Source organism: Lathyrus oleraceus, chromosome 1 (assembly GCF_024323335.1).
Source record: "Lathyrus oleraceus cultivar Zhongwan6 chromosome 1, CAAS_Psat_ZW6_1.0, whole genome shotgun sequence".
Taxonomy (NCBI): domain Eukaryota; kingdom Viridiplantae; phylum Streptophyta; class Magnoliopsida; order Fabales; family Fabaceae; genus Lathyrus; species Lathyrus oleraceus.
Genome location: NC_066579.1, coordinates 399221057 through 399240367, shown reverse-complemented (window position 1 = coordinate 399240367; position 19311 = coordinate 399221057). Strand labels below are relative to the sequence as shown.

The following is a 19311-nucleotide window of genomic DNA, read 5'->3' as shown; positions in this document are numbered from 1 at the left end:
TTGACCCGCTGGACAAAAAGAATAAAAGAGTCCAGGCAAAAAAGGGCATCCCGACGAACCAAAAAAAGAAAAAGGTTCGGGCAAAAATTAGGGATAAAGAATGAAAAGAATATGTACACCTGGTAAGTCGAAAACCCGCAAGGGCGGCTTAGGCAAAAATGGGTATCCCGGTGGATTGAAAACCTGAAAGGGCGATCCAGGCAAAAGAGGGATTAAAGCGAAGACTACAGTCTGAGTTATCTGTACTTCATCGCGCTTCGTCGTCTGCCATCTCCAAGGATGTGATCGGTTCAGTCATTCTTCTCAGAAAGCAAGGAATGTGAGGAGAAATTGATGATCTGTGAGTCATAACAGAATTGGGAAATAGTGGATGCCGTATTCACATTGCCATTAGGATAGAATTTTCCTTTTGTGCGCAATTACCTCTTCCTAGGAATTGCTTCCCGATGTATTCGCCTTTTCAGGCCCATTTTCAATCAATAAAAGTCGTTATTCAGATAAATTGCTCTCTTGTTTTTATTTTTACCGTTGTTTGCAAAAACGTCCGAATTTTTGATAAACATTGCATATAAAAACATGAAGGCTAGACAATAACGTGCAGAAAGATAAAACATTTGAAAATCATTTTGAATGTTGAGTACACTTGAGTGTATCCTGTCCATGCAATCCCCTAGGGCATGTTTGCCTTGTTGTTTGCAGGTTATCACCTTTGGTTCCTGGCTGAAGCAGATAAGTCATGGTTTGTTCAGGGATGTGTCAACACCGTCCAGTAGTGTGAGAGGGGTTTCCCCAACAGTTGAAGCAAGTTCGGGACTTGTCTTCCCAGCATTTTCAAGATCAGGAATTCCTCAGCAGGAGTGAGGCTGTTTCCCCCAAGCAAGTCTGGAAGCTATCAGAACTATTTTCCCCTGCAGAGGCGTCTGTGGATAGTGTGTCCCTCAGTAGCAAGATCCAAGGCTATTCTATCTCAAGCAGGTCTAAGGATTTTGATTCCCCAGCAGGCCTGGAAATGGGTTTATCCCCAGCTAGCTTGAAGATTGTTAATCCCCACCGAGTTGGAAGGATGTTGTATCCCCAGCGGAGGTGTCAGTGGAGTATTTTGTTCCCCAGCAGTCTGGTTTGAAGTACTGCTATCCCCAGCATGGTCGTGAATACTTTTCCCCGGAAGGGTTGTGGATGTCCTTCCCCAGCATGGTCTGGTCTATTATTTCCCCAACAGAGTTATGCCTTTCCCTACTGGGGTTGTGGATGTTTTTCCCTAGCAGATCTCCCTAGCAGAGGTTGTGTTGATGGTTTTCCCTAGCAAGTTCCCCGAGTGGATCAGGTTCGGTGAATATTATCCCCAGTAGATTTTATCCTACCTGTGGATTGACAGCTATCCTCAGCAGAGGTGAGCATTGGTTGTTTCCCTAGCGGAGTCCCCGAGTGAATTGGATTTGGTGAAGGTTGTCCCCGGTGGGATCTATTCTTTCTCCAGCAGCAGTGCTATTCCCCAGCACGTTTGATAAGTTGGTGCTTTTTCCCCGCAGAGTATTCCTCAGACAGAGTCTCCCCACAGAGTTGGAGAATTCGTCAGTTTGTGTTCTCAGCAGAGCAATCCGTTTGCTCCTCAATAGGTGTTTCAGCATTTGCATCTTGCATGTAGTAATCATTGCATCCTCAAATCGCGTAGCATTTCCAGTTCATATGGAGCATTACGCCATAGAAAAATTCAAACATATGCATTCATGTGTTAAACCTAATCAAACCGTATCCCCGGCAGAGGCGGATCATTGTTCAACACCTGTACAGCACATTTGCTACAGTTGCTTCTGACAGTATTCAGGATTGATAACTCCCCAGAGAGGTTTATGTCCTCATCCGCAGTGAAAGGAAAGCTTGATTCTCCCCAGTGAGGTCCCCAGCAAGTGTTTAGCCTTACATTGGCATATTGCAGATGTCATTCTTGTGATACCGGTAAGTGTCATGTCTGCACCCGTGTGTGTTCTTTCTTTGGTGTCAGTAAACACCATTGTTTCGGTGTCGGTAAACATCGAGTCCCATCCCAGTCATCGGTAAATGTATGGTTGTCCTTGTTTTGATGTCGGTAAACATCATCTTCCGATGTTCATAACATCTTTTCCTTCCCCAGTGAAGTGTTCACCTCTCCGTTGGTGTCGATAAACGTTGAGTTTTTCCTATTCGTCCGTGGACGTCTAGTTGTTCCTCTTCCCCAGTGAAGTCGTCACCTCTCCGTTGGTGTCGATAAACGTGGAGTTTTTCCTATTCGTCCGTTGACGTCTAGTTGTATCCTTCCCCCAGGTCATCCGTTGATGTCTGGTCACCTCCCCGTTGGTGTCGATAAATGTAGAGTTTTTCCTAGTTGTCCGTTGACATCTGGTTGCATTTCTTTTCCCAGTCATCGGTAAATGTCTGGTTGTCTTTTTTTGATGTCGGTAAACATCATCTTTCGATGTCGGTAAACATCGAGTCTTACTCCAGTCATCGGTAAATGTCTGGTCGTCCTTTTCTTTCCTTGGTATCGGTAAACACCATTGTTTCGGTGTCGGTAAACATCGAGTCTTACTCCAGTCATCGGTAAATGTCTGGTTACCCTTTGTTTTGGTGTCGGTAAACATCATCTTTCGATGTCGGTAAACGTCGAGTTTTTCTTCCAGTCATCGGTAAATGTCTGGTCTTGCTTCACTTTTGTACGCATCATCTTTCGATGTCGGTAAACATCGAGTCGCTTTTCCAGTTCATCCGTTGATGTCTGGTAACCTCTCCGTTGGTTTCGATAAACGTCGAGCTTCTCCCGTTCGTTCGTTGACGTCTGGTCGAGTCTTCCCATTCATTCGTTGATGTCTGGTCACCTCTCCGTTGGTGTCGGTAAACGTTGAATTTTTCCCATTCGTCCATTGACGTTTGGCTGTATCTTTTCGTTGATAAGAATCAAAATCCCCAGTAGAGTCGTCGGTAAATGTCTTGTCTGGTTACTGTTGCAAATATCATGTTCATTCCCCACAGAGTGCAAATTTCTACGGTTATTTGGTATTCAATCCCTGTTTACCTTGAAGGTCTGACAGCCGTTGCTCTCATCCGTTCAGGTTCCCAGTTGATTGAATAGGGGCAGCTGTAGCACCTCAAATTTGCACCTCCCATTTGTATATACATTTCATTTTTAGGTCATTAACATTGCATTGTCATTGCATAGCCCATTGCATATCATCAGGCAAGACTGGTCAGGAGATTCAACTGTGCAAAGCAACAAGAGCCTTGTCCATGAGATCAAAGCCCTAGGTTTGGTTCCAATGAACTTGCATGACTCAAGGATCATTTTGAAGTGGTTTGGCCAAGTGTTGAAGGCTCAGAACTCATCAGCACATGATCAAATCATCTGAGGCCCACAAAAGTCAACAGAAGTCAACTACAAAGTCAACTATGGATTTGGAGGTGGGAAGTGGTTAGAGATTCTTCATCATGTCCAAACAAGGCTCATTTGACATTTCAAACATCAACATTGAAGGATTTGAAGTCAGATCAAGATTTTCCAAAAATAGCAGGTGACCTGTAATTTGAACTTTCCAAAAATGGAAAGGTTTTGGACCAACTTCAACTCAAGATTACATCACCAAGAAAGCTTCAAATGAAATTTTGTCCAACATGAAAGTTGAAGATCTTTCTCTCCCATTTCCAAAAAGTCCAAAATCAGGGATTTCTCATGTGTGGTTGAGGAGATATGGTCCAATCATGGCAAAGTGTGTTTCAAAACTCAAATGGACATAACTTTTTAACCAAAGCTCCAAAATGAGTGGTTCTTTTTGCACTTTGATCCTTATAACATGTACTTTCCAAGCATACCATTACATGACATGAATTTTATTTGCATGGTCTTTGGCTTATTCATGAAGTTTTTGGAAGAAAATTGCATAACATCATATTGAATGATCATAGGCATGCAAAACCAATCCTAATGTGTGCATGGGCTTTGTTTAAGAGGAATTGGGCTAGAAATATGCACTGTTCACGTGCATGGCATGCATGGGAGGTGAAAACCTATTTTGCACATACACCTCAAAATGGATTAATCTCATTTGGATTTGACCTAAACAGTTCCTAAACATGATTAGCATGGAGTATATATGGTTAAGCATAACTGTTTTCCATCATTAACAACATTTCAGATCTGAATTACAAAAATCACAAAAAAATTCTCTCAAATTTTTTGCAAAATTCTTCAAACAAGAACAGTTTCTCTTGATTGATTCGTGTTCATGAGGTGTTTTTGAGTAGAATTGGACTTGGAATTGGATCAAATCGTGCCATATTTGTTCATATGCAAAGCTTGAAGGTTCCATGGCAAGTGCAAATTAAGCTGGATTCGTGCATCCTTGAGCTTCAAATTCATCATCAATTACCTCTACAAGCATCCTAGAGAAGAATTGAGCCATTACAAGCCTTACATCACACGATTCCAACTTCTGTTCATCAAGAAGGTCAGAATTCGACCTCTTTAATTCTCAATTTCTTTGTGATATTTGTATAAAGCTTTTAGTGGTGATAATTCTGATGCAAATTTCGAGTGAAATGGTGTCGTATTGTGGAAGTTATGCATGTTTAAAGTTTTGATGTCAAGTTTTGATTCCTTCGATCTGAACGTATTATGAAGTTTTTGCATGAATCGTTGCTTGATCTTTGATGTACATGGAAGGATGAGTTGATTGGTATAGGTTTCAACAATTTCTGGACTATTTTATGATTTTCTGGAAAATTGTTCATCATGTTCATGAAGAAGAGGATGAACTTCATGCAATTTCTAGATCTGCTAGGATTTAGCTACGGTTTCTTCATGTGATTTGCTACGAGTTCATGTTTAGCTACGAAATCTGGGCGCTTAGGGTTAGATGCAAAACGCTGTCGTTTGGCTTTGGCGCGCTTGGAATTTAAAAACGTGTCGGGTTCGAATCCGAGCGAAGGACATTTTTCAAATACAATGCCATTTTATCACTTTCCCTCCTATTTTCATGTTTGGCTCCATTTTCATTTTCAAATTTTTCTCTCAACTTCAAAAAATCACATAAAATTGAAAATTAATCCAATTGATCTCCAATTTTTTGCATTGTGTTCCTTATCTTGTCTACTTTTTTATGATCATTAAATTGCAAATTGTGCCTGGCTTAAAAAATATTTTTCTCTAGGGTGATTGAATGCATATACATGTTTGGCCTTGCCTTGTTCCTTTGATCATAAAATGCTCAAAAATGATCCAATGCCTCTGAAATTTTGTGTGTGGATTCTAGACATGTTGAGTGACATTTTGGCTTTGGTTTGAGATTTTTCCCATGCTCCCATTCTGTTTCATGCTCATGCTAACTTGGTGTGACAATTTGTGTCACACATATGATTGTTTGAATTATGCTAGGTGATTGCCATGCCTAATGATGTCCAATGCCTCTAATTTTTTTTGTGTGATGATCATGTTATATGTCCTGTTTACTCATGAATTTTGCCAAGATTATTTGAGTCATTTTTGATTTAATGTGCATTTGTTTCTTCTGATGTCTCAATGTGATCACCATTTACATACCTTGCCATGTTTTGCTCATGAAATGAATGTGATTAATGATCTTGATGTGAGACTTTTTGAGTTTTGTTCTTGATTGAATGAGGATGATTCATGTTAAATTTCAAGTTCTGTTTTGAATGTTTGACCCTCTTTTGACCCTAGGCTTTGACCTAGTGGTTTGGACTCACTGTTTGGATTGTGGATTTCAGGTTCAGATGCACATTGCCATGATTGGAGTGGCTCATTCTTTTGAGTTTGATTAATTGGTTGATGTTGGCTAACATTGTGTTGTTTTGTAGGTTTTGAGAACAAATCCCCTTGTGCTTGTGGCTTGCTCATTGTTGCCTGATTGCTTTGTCTATTTATTATTGCCTGATGACTGTTGTCTGTTTGTTTGAACTGTGTACTGATTGTCTGGTTATTTGCACAGGTACTTTAGTAGCTATAACTTATTGCTTGAGTTGCCTAACTTGGCTTGTGGTTTGCTTACCACCTAGGTATAACTCTCTGACTTCATGTAGTCTGGAAGACCTGTCCTGTTATGTGGGCGGGCACCTGTCTGAAGCCCTCCTTAGGAGGCAATGTTTGTGTTTATTTAATTTTGTGCCAAGCAGGTAAAGACCTCTTAAGAGGCAATTGGTAGATAAAAGGGATGTGCAATCCATCCCCTGCTATTCAGTTGTGTCATTCATTTTGCTCACACACCATGTGTTGATGCATTGTGAATAAGAACCCAAGATCTTGTTGTGTCAGTCATCTGTGGAGAAGAGTTCCTACATTCTGAACTCCCACGCTTTCTATTTTGAGTCAAGCTCTCCCAGGCCAGGGATAAGAGCTGTGAGGTCTTACCCTCACTTCCTATTTCATCTGCTTCACCCTAACTCTCAATGTTAGGGTTAAGAGCTAACCACACCTCATTCCAGTTGGCTTGTTTGTCAAGGTTGACATGACCCCTTGACTAAAGCCTAGTCTTGTGTGAGCCAATTGTTTGCATATAGTGTGTGTGCTTGCTTGTGTTTGCTATTGTGCTGTTTAGGCTAGCTTGCTTCCTGTGCAAGTTAGGATAGAGACCTCAACATAGGGATCGTATGCATGACAACTTCTAGGCTCGAGTCGTAGTCTCCCTAGTAGCTTGTTATCTTCCCTTGTCTCTGGTTAGGTTAGGAGTTCTTTCCCTATTTAGGGGAACTACGTCGCCCTGATCCTCATACCAGATGAGGTACGTAGGCAGGAGATAAGCTGATCTCTCTGGGCGCCCTTTTTCTTTTTCAACCCCTTTGTGTGTGTTTGGAGTCTGACATAAGTCCATCGATTGGCAGTCGGTTTCCTGTGTGTGTTTGTTTGTCGTGTGCTTGGAGTTTGATGTAAGTCCAGCGATTGGCATTTGGTTTCCAGTGTGTGTTTGTTGGTTCGGAGTCTGATGTAAGTCCAGCGATTGGCATTCGGTTTCCATGTTTGCCTGTTTGTGTGGAGTCTGACATAAGTCCAGCGATTGGCAGTCGGTTTCCTGTTTGTGTTTTGTTTGGCGTGCGTTAGCCGAGCTACGAGTGCTCTGATTCTTCTCTGGTTAGAGAAGATACGTATGCATAGGATGCGACATCCTAGCGAGCACGTTTCCCCCTGTACCGAACTACGTCGACTCTGATGTCTGTGCCTGACAGACTATGTAGGCCCAGGATGCGATATCCTGCCGAGTTCCGTTTCTTCCGTCTTTCTGTGTTTCCTTCCAGCCTTGTGCAGTGTCTGAGCAGTTTTTAGCAACCTTATCCTTTCTTTTGTGCGTGGATCCCGTCGAGTACGACGGATGCGTAGGGGTGCGAATACCTTCCCTTCGCATAACCGACTCCCGATCCCATCTTTCTCTGGTCGTGAGACCATTCCTTTCCAGGTTTACTTCGAGCGTTTCCTTTCCCTCTTTTGGGATAAATAACGCATGATGGCGGCTCTGTTGTTTCTTTTTACCGTCGGTTTTTCGCGTAATGCGACAGAGCCATTTGATTGACCTTGTGTTGTTTCATCTTCTGTTTGGCATTGACCACGGTTGATTTGAACTTCCATTTGATCAATACTATTGGATTTAGGGGGTTGATGAAGTGTAAACTTCATCCCTCGAGATGAATGGATAGTATTGATCAGATGAAATTCCTCCCTTGATCAATTTGGGTTTCCATTTCCATTTATCTTCATCTTCATCTCCTTCTTCCCCAATCCCTCATTGACCAATGAATTCTCAAATATTCAAATGCTAGTTGATTCATCAATGACCTTGTGTCAGATGAATCAACATGAGCTTGATTGAGATAGGTCCATCCCATTTTATTTTTGTGTGTGGTATGCTTTAGGAACTTAGTTCTTTGTATCATGTCTCTAGAATGCATTAACACCAATATTTTTATTGTCCGACCTCAGATAGTTGTGACTTCTACGTAAGTCCAATTACGATTGCTTAACATAGAGCTAAATTTGTCTAAAAAGGCATGCATTATTGTAAGTGAGATTGTAAGTCTCTCATCCCTCATGGTATTGTGTAAAGACTTAACCTTTTTTTCCATTTGTGAGAGCTATTGGTATACTTGTAGATTTATCCAAGTTGGAGTCCTTCCCATAGATGATGTCTTGGTTCATGTCTTCATACTTATGAATGGATGACTGAGTATTCTCCAAAGAATGACTTAAACATTTGTTTTCTTCATTAACATGTCACTAACATTTCTCTATCATTGCTTTATCTTTAATGTCATTTACTTAATGTAATTTAAATTTTAGTACATTTATCATTCATTGCCATTTATATTTCATACAACTTGTTTATGTTTCAGTCATCTTCACTTTGCTCACTTGAGCCATATTCTTGTGCTTGTATATATTGTGTGCTTGTGATTTTGTTTTGTTTGTGGTCTTAGGATCTTAAAATACCTAATAACAGCAAAAACCTTAAAAAATATGTTGGTGAACTGTTGGACCTCTGCCCTTGACTTGAGCTAAACTTTTGGACTTAGATTAGGCAACATACCTATGCTTTGAAGGACTTGACCAATGTCATTATTTGAGACTCAGTTATCTTGACCAATGTCATTCATCTGATGCAAGCCTTAAGAGCTCCCTTGGTTTATCTGTTACTTTGTCTCGCTTAAATTGTTATCCTGTTATTATTGTTTATGTCTGATGATTGTTTCCATGAGTTTGCCATAATGAATATTTCATCTGATACATTTGAAGACACTGAAGACTGCTTGCTTTTAGAGTGCTTGTTTGGATGTTGGTTATCTTTATTTGATGTCATCTGGTCTTCTATTTAATTGCTTGGATGCTGTTTATGCTTGTTGCTTGCTCAAAAGTCCAAAGGAAATGAGTTTCTATATGACATTCTTGTATTGTGGATTGCTTTTTATTGGTAAGATCTTTTCAACTTTAAACTTTTAAATCTTGTCTAGGGTAGTCCCTTCATCTCCTCCTTTCCTTCTTAAATTTCAAAATCTCTCCCTCATTTTAAAACCTTCTTTGTTTGTATTTTCAACTTGGACTTGTTTTAATGAGTAGAAACCTTTGCCTTAATGCCATTGATTTTCAAAATATTTTCTTAATCAAACTTATGAATAAACTTAATTATATTGACTTTAATTTCAAAAGGCAAAAAGAACTAACGACTTCATCTAATCCTTTTGGCCACTTTGTGCCTTTTTTTCTTTTAAACTTTTCAAAAGAAAGTATTTAGATTTGAGTTATCTTTGGTTGAGATATAATTCTTCCATTCCATGATATTTTGATTTCTTTCCATTTATTAGGGGTCAGTGACATTCTTGTTGATTGAATCCGAGTTGGAGACCTCCCTCTTAAATATTGTAAAGCAGTCATTATCGGTGGATGTTTGGTTGAGTATTCTCCCATTGATAACAAAAGATCTTTAAATTTTTGTTAAAATCAATCCACCAATCTCTTTGAAGTTTTTACCACGAATTACGGGGTTTTGATCCCTCATTTTTATGTTGGTACATAGACATAACACTTTAGATGCTAATATCTTTGGATTTTGTTCGTACTTTTCCTTTTTCCTTTAAAACTCTGAGTTTTATTGACGTCGAATTAATCAATAGTTCGATGGTCACAAATACACCGCTACAATAAGGTATAAATACCTAATACTAAATTTATTTTAGACTGAAAAAAAAGACAAATTACTCTTCATTCACCCATAAAAATTATGTTAAAGCTATTCCATTTCTATCCTTAAGCTCTCGTTAGGATTATAAAGTGTTCCATCTCACATGACTATCAATGCAATATCTTTTATTTAATAATATTTTTTTTATTTGAGAGATAAAATTATAATTTTTAAATATTAAAATTTCTCTCTTCTTTTCCTTTCTCCATCTCATATATATTTAAAAATACATTTTATTTCACTGTCCTTTCTCCATTTATTTCACTGTAAACCTATTTTCTTTTCTTTTCAATTGAAGGCGGATCGAACTCATATTATGAGAATATCGATTCCCCATTTGACAGACACAAGACAGAGGAAAAGAAAAATTGATTAGTACATAACCATGGATTAAAGAAGGTTGTGTTCTATATCATACTCAAATTTCAAGTCATCCTTCAATATTCAGCAATCAACAAATCATAAGGTGACATTCCAATTCCAATTCAGTACCGAAAATCTACATGCCCCATGTCAAAAAGCCATACTTAAATAATCTAAAAAGAACTATGATAAACAAAAAACATTCATAACCAGAAGAATGAAGAAGCCTAGATTAAAAGACTGTATAACATAAAATAAAGGCTCAATTCTAGATAAGTAGATCATCAATCTATATAGAAGACCAAAAAGTTTGGTATATCAATCACAGAAATATCAGATAATCCACAATTTTCCCTACAGTTCCAGAAAATTCCCATTTGTAAAAATAGATGCGACTATTACAAATGTCAAACTAAAACAACAGTTACATGTGAGAGCATGATTACCAAGAAAAACTCAGACTAAGAATTTTTTTTATTCAAATAGATTATCCAACAATCAGTTCTCAAACTTTAAATCCACTTCATCCCTTGAGAAATTTCTTCTAACCATTAATTCACCATGCATATGGTAACTTAAAAACACATTGACCATCATGTAAAATTTGTGATCTAGGCCAATAACCCAACGACTGAAAAATCTACTCCATAACTGCAACTCCTCCGGCAGCTTTTATTTTTTCTATAATAGTATTTGCCTCTTCTTTTGTGACTCCTTGTTTAAGAACAGTTGGTACCTTTTCAACAAGATCTTTAGCTTCTTTCAATCCCAGGTTAGTAAATGCTCTTACCTCCTTAATCACTTTGATCTTTGCAGCAGTATCAAATTTCTGTAACTTGACATCAAAAGCTGTTTTCTCTGCCTTTTTCTCCTCAACCTTTGGTCCCACACCACCGCCTTCTGAACCCAAGTCCATACCTTCTGTTGAAATTGGCTCCAACTTTGGAAGCTTTAATCGTTCTGACAAAGCAGGCATAATATGACCGCGTTCTTCTTCTGATAGTGCTGCGATACGTTCTGCAAGCTGGACGATTTTGTCTGAAGGTGGAGGTCTAGGGCCATAAGGGTCATAAGATTGAGGAATTTTGTACTTAATTGGTCTGGCATTAGAATCTCTAGTAGCAACATCAGGCTGGAAGGCTCGAGATTGCAAAGGCGCAAATGCTCCAGGCCGAGAGAGACGGCTGATATATCTCGAAAGGGTGGTAATCCTCATGTCTTTGTTCAATCAAAATGGAGACTAATTGTTGAAAATATATGCAGTTTTAACATGCGAACAGAAACCAGTTTTCCACTGAAACAAAAAAACAAACAGTTCATGCCCCTTAATTCTAAAACATTGTAGATTATAAATATGGCATCAAATTGGTTCATATAATCCTGAAAATGGCAGAGAAAGCTAAATACATGAAACATCAACTTCAAACTACATCCAATTTCAATAAACATTCCCAATTCATATTCCAATTCCCATGAAATGTGTCAATATATGCAAAGTACATGTTGAAATCTAAACCCTAAACATCAAATTAATCTGCTGTGATGTAACTACGAGGAGAGTGGAAGCTAAAAAGGAAAAGTTAAAGCCGGAAAAATAACGAACTTTCTCACCCTTAATTCCTGCGACGATGCTCCGCCTGATTTGCCGGCCAGATTTTGCTTTCTCCGGCGAGTTGATATCACTGCGAATTCCAACTGGTTTGTGATACAACTTCACAAGGGAGTCTTTAGTGAATGATGGGCCTATTCACAAAGATGTAGATTGGGCTTTTGTGATAACAATCCTATCAGATTTTGTCTACGTTTCTTCTTGTCACCCCAAATTATACCTGACATCTCTCATATTTCAATAATAACAATGTTGTTGTTGTGAGAAATTGAGTCAAAATCCGAATAAAATATTCGGTATAAGGAAATTTTTAAAATAAGAGAAAAATATAATTGTATCGGTTCTTTAAAACATCTGGAAGGTACTGTCCATGATTGAAAAAAATGATAGTTATAAAAGAATGATAATTAAAAGGTTAAGATTTTGCCGACACTTTTGTACGGTTGTGATTGCACCAACCATTTTGTATGGTCCAAATGAACCCAAAGTTGTATAAATATGGGTAATAGTTTTCGATCAAGGAAGATATGTACTTCAATAGAGTGAAACCTCTCGTTGAGTTTCAACTTTTGATGGGCACTGCATGCCTCTCCGTCTTGAGATCTAAGTTGAATGATTTATTGTCTGACACCGATAACAGAAAGGTGACTAATATTGAGTTTCGTGAAGACTAGATTGGTATTGATGGAATGGTGAAATATAACCTTATTAACTTGAAGATCGATGAAGATTTGAAAGTTATGAGGATATCATATCACCATAGGCTTACTAAGGGATCTATCGAGTTTGATGCGAGAATTTCTAGATTTTCTGACGACATAATCAAGATGTTGAAACGTTCAGAATCATCTGGTAGTGTTTATGTTTTCTTATTTATTATTGTTTTCTTGAGTTATGTAATCTTCTATCTAAGTTATGTAACTGTTTGTCAAATGTTAAGTTATGTTCATCATGCATCAATATAAGTTCTAAAATGTTATCTAATAAAAAGTATTGTGTAGATGTTTGAGTAATGTTACACATAATATGCAACGAATACATAAAAACAATAATAATGTCTAAATAGGTCCCCGTGAGATATGTGTGATTCATGCGATGTCAAACTATAAACGCCGCCATCTGGTTTAACCAACTCCATGAGGTTATCCATAATGAGTGATATCATCTGCAAGCGTTGACCGTCATTTGCATCATGTGGAGGCGGTGGAGGTGGCGACACGTCATGAAGGTACCCCAACATCCGCCTGAGAAGATCCAACATGTGAAGATCCTACATGAGAAGGTCCAACATCATCTCCATGTTGGCTAGATGGGATGATGTGAGGGTGTGATACATTAAGGTATCCATTCCAAATACCCATCCAGAAACTCTGTAGGGAATTGAACCTCCATAACACGATCTTTAATGGCACCTACCACTAAACTAGCTACCAATGCCCTTCAAATGAGATAACAAGTACTAGTCGTGGGATGTCTTAGACGTATTCATACTAGTGCATACACCTCTCAGGTAAGTGTCTATCCATTAACTCATCCCATCGTAGATAACTAGAAAACAGTATAGCGTCATCGAACTCCTTGTCCCCTTTATCCACCACATGTCCTGTGTAGGGTGTCCAAATGACATCACCTACCGTCAGTTCATCGTTCCTCCTTATGTACTCCACAACACCTTCTAGGTGTGCATGCTTTCCCTCCATCTATTGGCCAATGGGAACCAATAATAGCAGCAATGACCCATTTGTCACAAATGGACGGTAAATGCTCATATATCCAGTAGTGCACAATAACAAAGACTCAAATAATAAGAAATAATGTCACAAATAGAACTAACATAATAATAATTAATAATTTAGTTATATCTGAAATAGACTCATATAACCGGCAAGCTTCCTGGTCTTAAAAACAGTTGCCTCTCCAAGGGAAACATATAGAACAATCAATACAACACACTTTCATGCCCAGCTGAAATGCTCAAGATTGTTGAACAGCCACATGTACTTCACATCAATATATACATGAGACTTATCCGCTAATATAGTACATCCTACAAGGTGTAGCATATATTCCCTAGCGGTTTCCTTATACACACCCTCACGCACTAGGTCTTTATACATATCCTGGAGCCAAGATAGGCGAAAGTGAGCACCACACATATGCATAAACTCATCTATCATCTGCTGCTCAGTAACCCCCAAGTATTGTACAATTGTCATATGTGCGGCCATCTAACTAATGATAGGAGAGGTGAAGAAACTACCTACCAGCGAAATATGAAAAAGCAAGGAGACATCATTCAATGTGATCGTCATCTCACCAAATGGAAGATGTAAGAAAGATGTCTCTTTGTGTCATCGCTCAACAAAGGTTGTCAATAGTTGATTGTCGAGCATGGTAAGTGAACTGTCAACCGGTGGAAGGAGACCTCACTCCCTAACTATTTCCTTCACATGTGGTGGCATCTCCATATCAAAGAATTTCTTCAGCTTTAACCCATGGGTAGGCACCTTAAGCGCAATACGGTCATGTAACAAACAAAGTAAAAAAGAATAAGTTAATTTCAAAGTATCATTAATAAATAAAGTCACATCGTCGACGTATAATATACATACCTCTCTAGGGTTATGATTAAGAGAAAGTGAGAAGGGTTCTCATTTTTAGGGAGAGTCCTAAATAGAAATACACATGTAGTATTAGGAAGTAGGCATTGAACAAGGGTTATTCATCTAAGCTAATTTTTCTAATACTATTGAGAGTGAATTTTCTTTCTTGGGTTAGAAGCCTCCTGAATGTTTGTGTGGTTGCACTGAACTAGGTTACCGATTATATTGTGTTTTTTATTGCTTTCTATTTTAATTCCTTATTATCTTTTAATTTATTTTAAATTGGTGCACATGTTTTCCCAGACATCGTGTCCAACATCTGTCCCATAAGAACAAAATTTCAACATGTATATCCGTTGGTAAGACAACCATTCCTAGCCTCATTTTTTTTGCAGATGACCTTATGATATTTTGTAAGGCTACCATAAAAAAATGCTTAAGTCATTAACCATCTCCTTCAAGAATATGATCAAAATTTTGGTTCACACATCAATCCAACTAAATGTGAGCTTTATGGTGGTGGTGCTTTTTTATCTAGACTGAGACACATTGCAAATATTCCTGGATTCACTGTGGGACAGACACCATTTAACTATCTCGGAGTTCCTATATTCAAAGGTAAGTCTAGAACTCATTATCTTCAGATCATAGGAAATATAGTATTGGGCAAACTAGCTACTTGAAAGGGCCACCTTCTTTCTATCATGGGTAGAGTTTAATTAGTCTAGTCAGTCATAAAATGTATGCTTCTATATAGTCTTAGAATTTATAAATGGACAATAAATCTTCTTAACAAACTATATTTCTGCATCAAAAAATTTGTGGGGATAGGTAGCGTAGACATTAAAAAGTTGATTACTACATATTGGAAGGTTATTTACTCACCTTTGTTTGAAGGAGATCTTGGTCTGGGAGAAATTAAGACAATAAAAAAAAGTTGGTTATGTATCTCTTTATTGGAAGTTGTTAACTATCAATAAACAATGATCTTGTGTGCTTATTGATAGATACTTTAGGAATAAAAAACCAATAATGCATCATATTTCTTCTTCAATATGACATGACATTAACCATTCATTTTCCTCTCTAGAGGAACATAATAGATGACGGTTTGGTAATGGGAAGAAAATTATTTTACGGGTTAACAATTGGTTGAAATACAAAATTAAAGATTTACACCTAGTATTGCCAATGGATATTCAACTTATGAAAACTTCTCAGAGCAATTCAATTATCCAAGACATCAATTTAACATTCCTTATGCCTTATCCATTTGCCTCCTCAAATTGTTAAAGATATTTTGAAAATTAAATTGTCATTTGATAATATTATTGCTAATAAACTCATATGGATAGGATCTGCAAATGAGATATATTTTTTAAAGATGCATACGAATATATCATGAGGGATCAAGTTGAGCCTTCATGGACAAAATTCAATTGACATTCCTACATACTATATATGAAGTTATTTGTTACTTGGAAGCTAATGCATAATGTTATTGCAACAAAAGACAATCTGCTTTGAAGGAGAATGCATATGGTTTCGAGGTGCCTTCTCTGCAATCATGATATGAAAATTTCATATCACTTATTTGTTATATGTGGGTACACCTTACTTTTCTTAAATTTGATGGAGCGGTTGTTTGGTACGAACATTGATAAAATTAGTTACAAAAGTTTATTTAAACTTGTTGGTAGAAGTTGCAGCTCTCAAATTCAGATTTTGTTTGTGACTCTTATCATAATAATTATTTGAAAAACTTGGCACAAAAAAATAATATCAAGTTCAAAATGGTAAAATTGACTTTGATAGAGACACTTTTCATGTTAGATTAGCCAATGTAAAAAAAATTGGTTGATTATGACACTTCGTGGAATTCACTTTCTATTCATCCATCCTTTTTATATTCCTTTTTTTATTCAATAAATTATCTTTATTAAAAAAACTAATAATTTGTGGTTTTGTAACTTTTTAATTAGGATACAAAACATTATGGAAAAGTTCGATCTGTTTCAAAATTACTCTAACAAAAAAGACTTTATGGATTTTTCATGGTAGAAGTTACTATGACAGTAATGGTGCAAGATTTAGACACAAGAATTATGAGAAAATAATAACCTGATGAAATCTTCAAATTATCATTATGTTTCATGAAGTCACATTCCTTGTGAGCTATTGGAAAAAACACACTGCGCCAAACTACTCAATGCAATGTGTAACAAGAGTCACATTAGCAAAAGATAAGGAATGTGTTGCATTTGATGCATGGTGTTTGTGCGATCTCATGATTTTTTCTATTAATAGGAAAACAAGATCAATTGGTAAGTGTCTAAATTTTTATATTGCTTATTATTTTTCAAATTTTTAGTTTTGCATTCTATTAAGTGGCTTTCAATTTGTATTTGTTCATTAGCACATAACAAACTCATTCTAGATTATATAGATCATGCCGCCTAACAAATTTGTCGAGATCATATAATTAAGATGAGTCTGATGCTTGTAATATTCATTCATTTAAATTTCCTTTTTTAGATAAATGAAATTTGTGGTGTAAGATTGGTAGGAATAAATTGTGGTATAATGTGTCATCCTGTAAATATAGGGTTTGAGAGGGTGAAGTGGTTAGAGAATTTAGTAGATACTCCATTTGATTGAAGGATATTCAACAACTAGAGATTCCAATTGTTGTTATCTAATGTTTCTTTGTAGATTAGTGTGAAAAATTCTTGAAATTGAAACTCGTCTTCTGACAATGAGTATTTAATTAGAGAAGCATATTAGGTCTTCTTGAATATTTTTAAGGAGACTTATCAATATTTCATGATGTAACGTGAAATAAATTGATTCCCTTAAAAATACTTGGAAGTTATTGAGTAACAAATTATCCACCAGAAACAATTTGGTGAATTACAATATTGTTTTGTCAAATGAGAATTTGGATACAAATAGGAAGTTGTATATCATTTATTGGGTGAATGATCATATTTTAGCGAGGCCCGGAGATCTATATTAGGTTGTTTTAGGTTTCAAAGCGTCTTGACTAATATAACATGTTGATCACACTCTTGCATGTGTTTGATTAATTTTGAAAATATAAGACTATCATTCTTTAGCAAAAGGTTTTTAATTTTGATCTTTTGTTAAAAAACAGTAGAATTTATCCTAAGTACTCAAATACAATGATAAAATCTTTGCTTGCAAGATTAATCAATGGTGCTATTATTCTTTTAATTGTTTGGATATTTAGTAGGTATTTGCTCTCTTGTTTCTCTTTTTTATTTTTTTAGATAAAAATAAAATTCTCTATTGCATGCTAATGATTGAACCCAAATCTAAAACCTCCGATTAAAGAGGAAATACATATATTACCATCTCATTTAATTGTTCTTAAATTCATTTTCATTATTGTTAAATATGTGTCTTTTTCTGTTTATTTTGTATATTTAATGAGATTAATTACTATACACTGTAAGTGTAAAAAGTTTTACACCGTCGGTTCATCACCATCACCCGTTTGTATTACTTTATAAATTTTTAAAATAAAAGTCAAACTTCTTTTAATATCCAACGTCTATAATTAACTGACGGTGTAAAACCCTTTTACACTGACAGTGTATTTCAATTAATCTCATCTTTAATTACGGTTGTTTGCATTTCTTTAACTTGAGTTGTTTATGTTTCTTCAATCAATGTTACTCTCTCATTTTCTTTGTCTAACTACTTCTTGTGTTTAGAGTTTTATTAATAATTAGATTAAGACCTAAACGATACGGTGTTGTAAATTAATTTTATTCGTTTGTTATTGAATTTTATTTATGTTAAAAATATTTTTTTAATAAATATGATCAGTAATTTTATATTATTAATAATTTATTATAAATTATAATTGAGACTGCGATATCAATTAATCACAAATAAAAATACATTTTATTTGAAAGAAAAAATATATACTTGTAAGTTAAGAATAACATCTAGAATATAATTTTGAAAAATTAAATAATTCAAAAAGGTATCACTTGTGATTTTTTTTTTAAAATTTTGATTCTCATGTCTTTTTGGAACTAGTCTCTTTTTTAGATATTTAATTTTAGATTGATAATGATATGTATTTATTTTCAATATTGAATCAAATTTAAATTTTATTTATAATTATTATCAAATAAAACTTTCAAAAGTTTTTCAAATTTATCTATATTATCAAACACTAATTATATAGTGAATAAAAGTGTTTCAAATACAAGTTACTTTATTAATTTGTTATTAATCTATTGAAAAATGTTTGTGATTTTTTTGATGATATTAGTTGAAATATGAGAGTTCTTTAAAAAAAATATTCTTTTTATTTTTTATTATACACTATAATTTGTTATAAAAAATTGAGCAAACTATAAACTCCATATTCTTGTTGTTTGTCTTTAATTTATTTGTTTGATATGATATGAAGAATGTAGAATAGAAAGAATCTAAAATTATTTTAGCGACGTTACTTTGAAATACTATATATTAAAGTTAGTAAGTATTTGTTAGATTTAAATTTTTTATGTTATTTTTCTAAAAGAAATTATCTTAATTTGTTATTAATGATATTGTAAAAATTCTATATGATTTTGTTGTTGATATTAATTGAAAAATAAGAGTTCTTATTTTAATCATTACTACCTATGTTTTTTATTATACTCCCTACGACTATTATAAAATGTTGGGCAAACTATAATATGAAAAATAAAAAATATTGTTATTTATCTTGAATTTATTTGTCTCACGTGATATAAAGAATATAAATAGAAATAATATAAAATAATTTTAAAGATATTATATAAAAAATATATATCAAAATTTATTTTCATTAATTTTTATAATTAAAAAATGATTGCAAGAAAAATAGAAATATTATTCTATAAGTTTGAAAAAAATTATATGTATCAAAGTTAATAAATAATTGTTAATATATATATATATATATATATATATATATATATATATATATATATATATATATATATATATATATATATATATATATATA

The 19311-nt window shown here is 35.3% G+C and overlaps 1 protein-coding gene across 1 annotated transcript; it reads right to left on the bottom strand.

Moving 5' to 3' along the window:
• Nucleotides 1-10336: 10336 nt before the first annotated feature.
• LOC127074796 (uncharacterized) lies at nt 10337-11929 on the bottom strand. Its single transcript, XM_051016163.1, has 2 exons — nt 11682-11929; nt 10337-11364 (listed from the first exon to the last, which is right to left on the bottom strand). Exon 2 carries the CDS (start codon nt 11284-11286, stop codon nt 10711-10713), a length of 576 nt encoding a protein of 191 aa, XP_050872120.1. The 5' UTR covers nt 11287-11364; nt 11682-11929; the 3' UTR covers nt 10337-10710.
• Nucleotides 11930-19311: the final 7382 nt, after the last annotated feature.

What these genes read in the sequence shown, in the direction of transcription:
- LOC127074796 (XM_051016163.1), bottom strand. Translation starts at nt 11,286, where the DNA reads ATGAGGATTACCACCCTTTCGAGATATATCAGCCGTCTCTCTCGGCCT.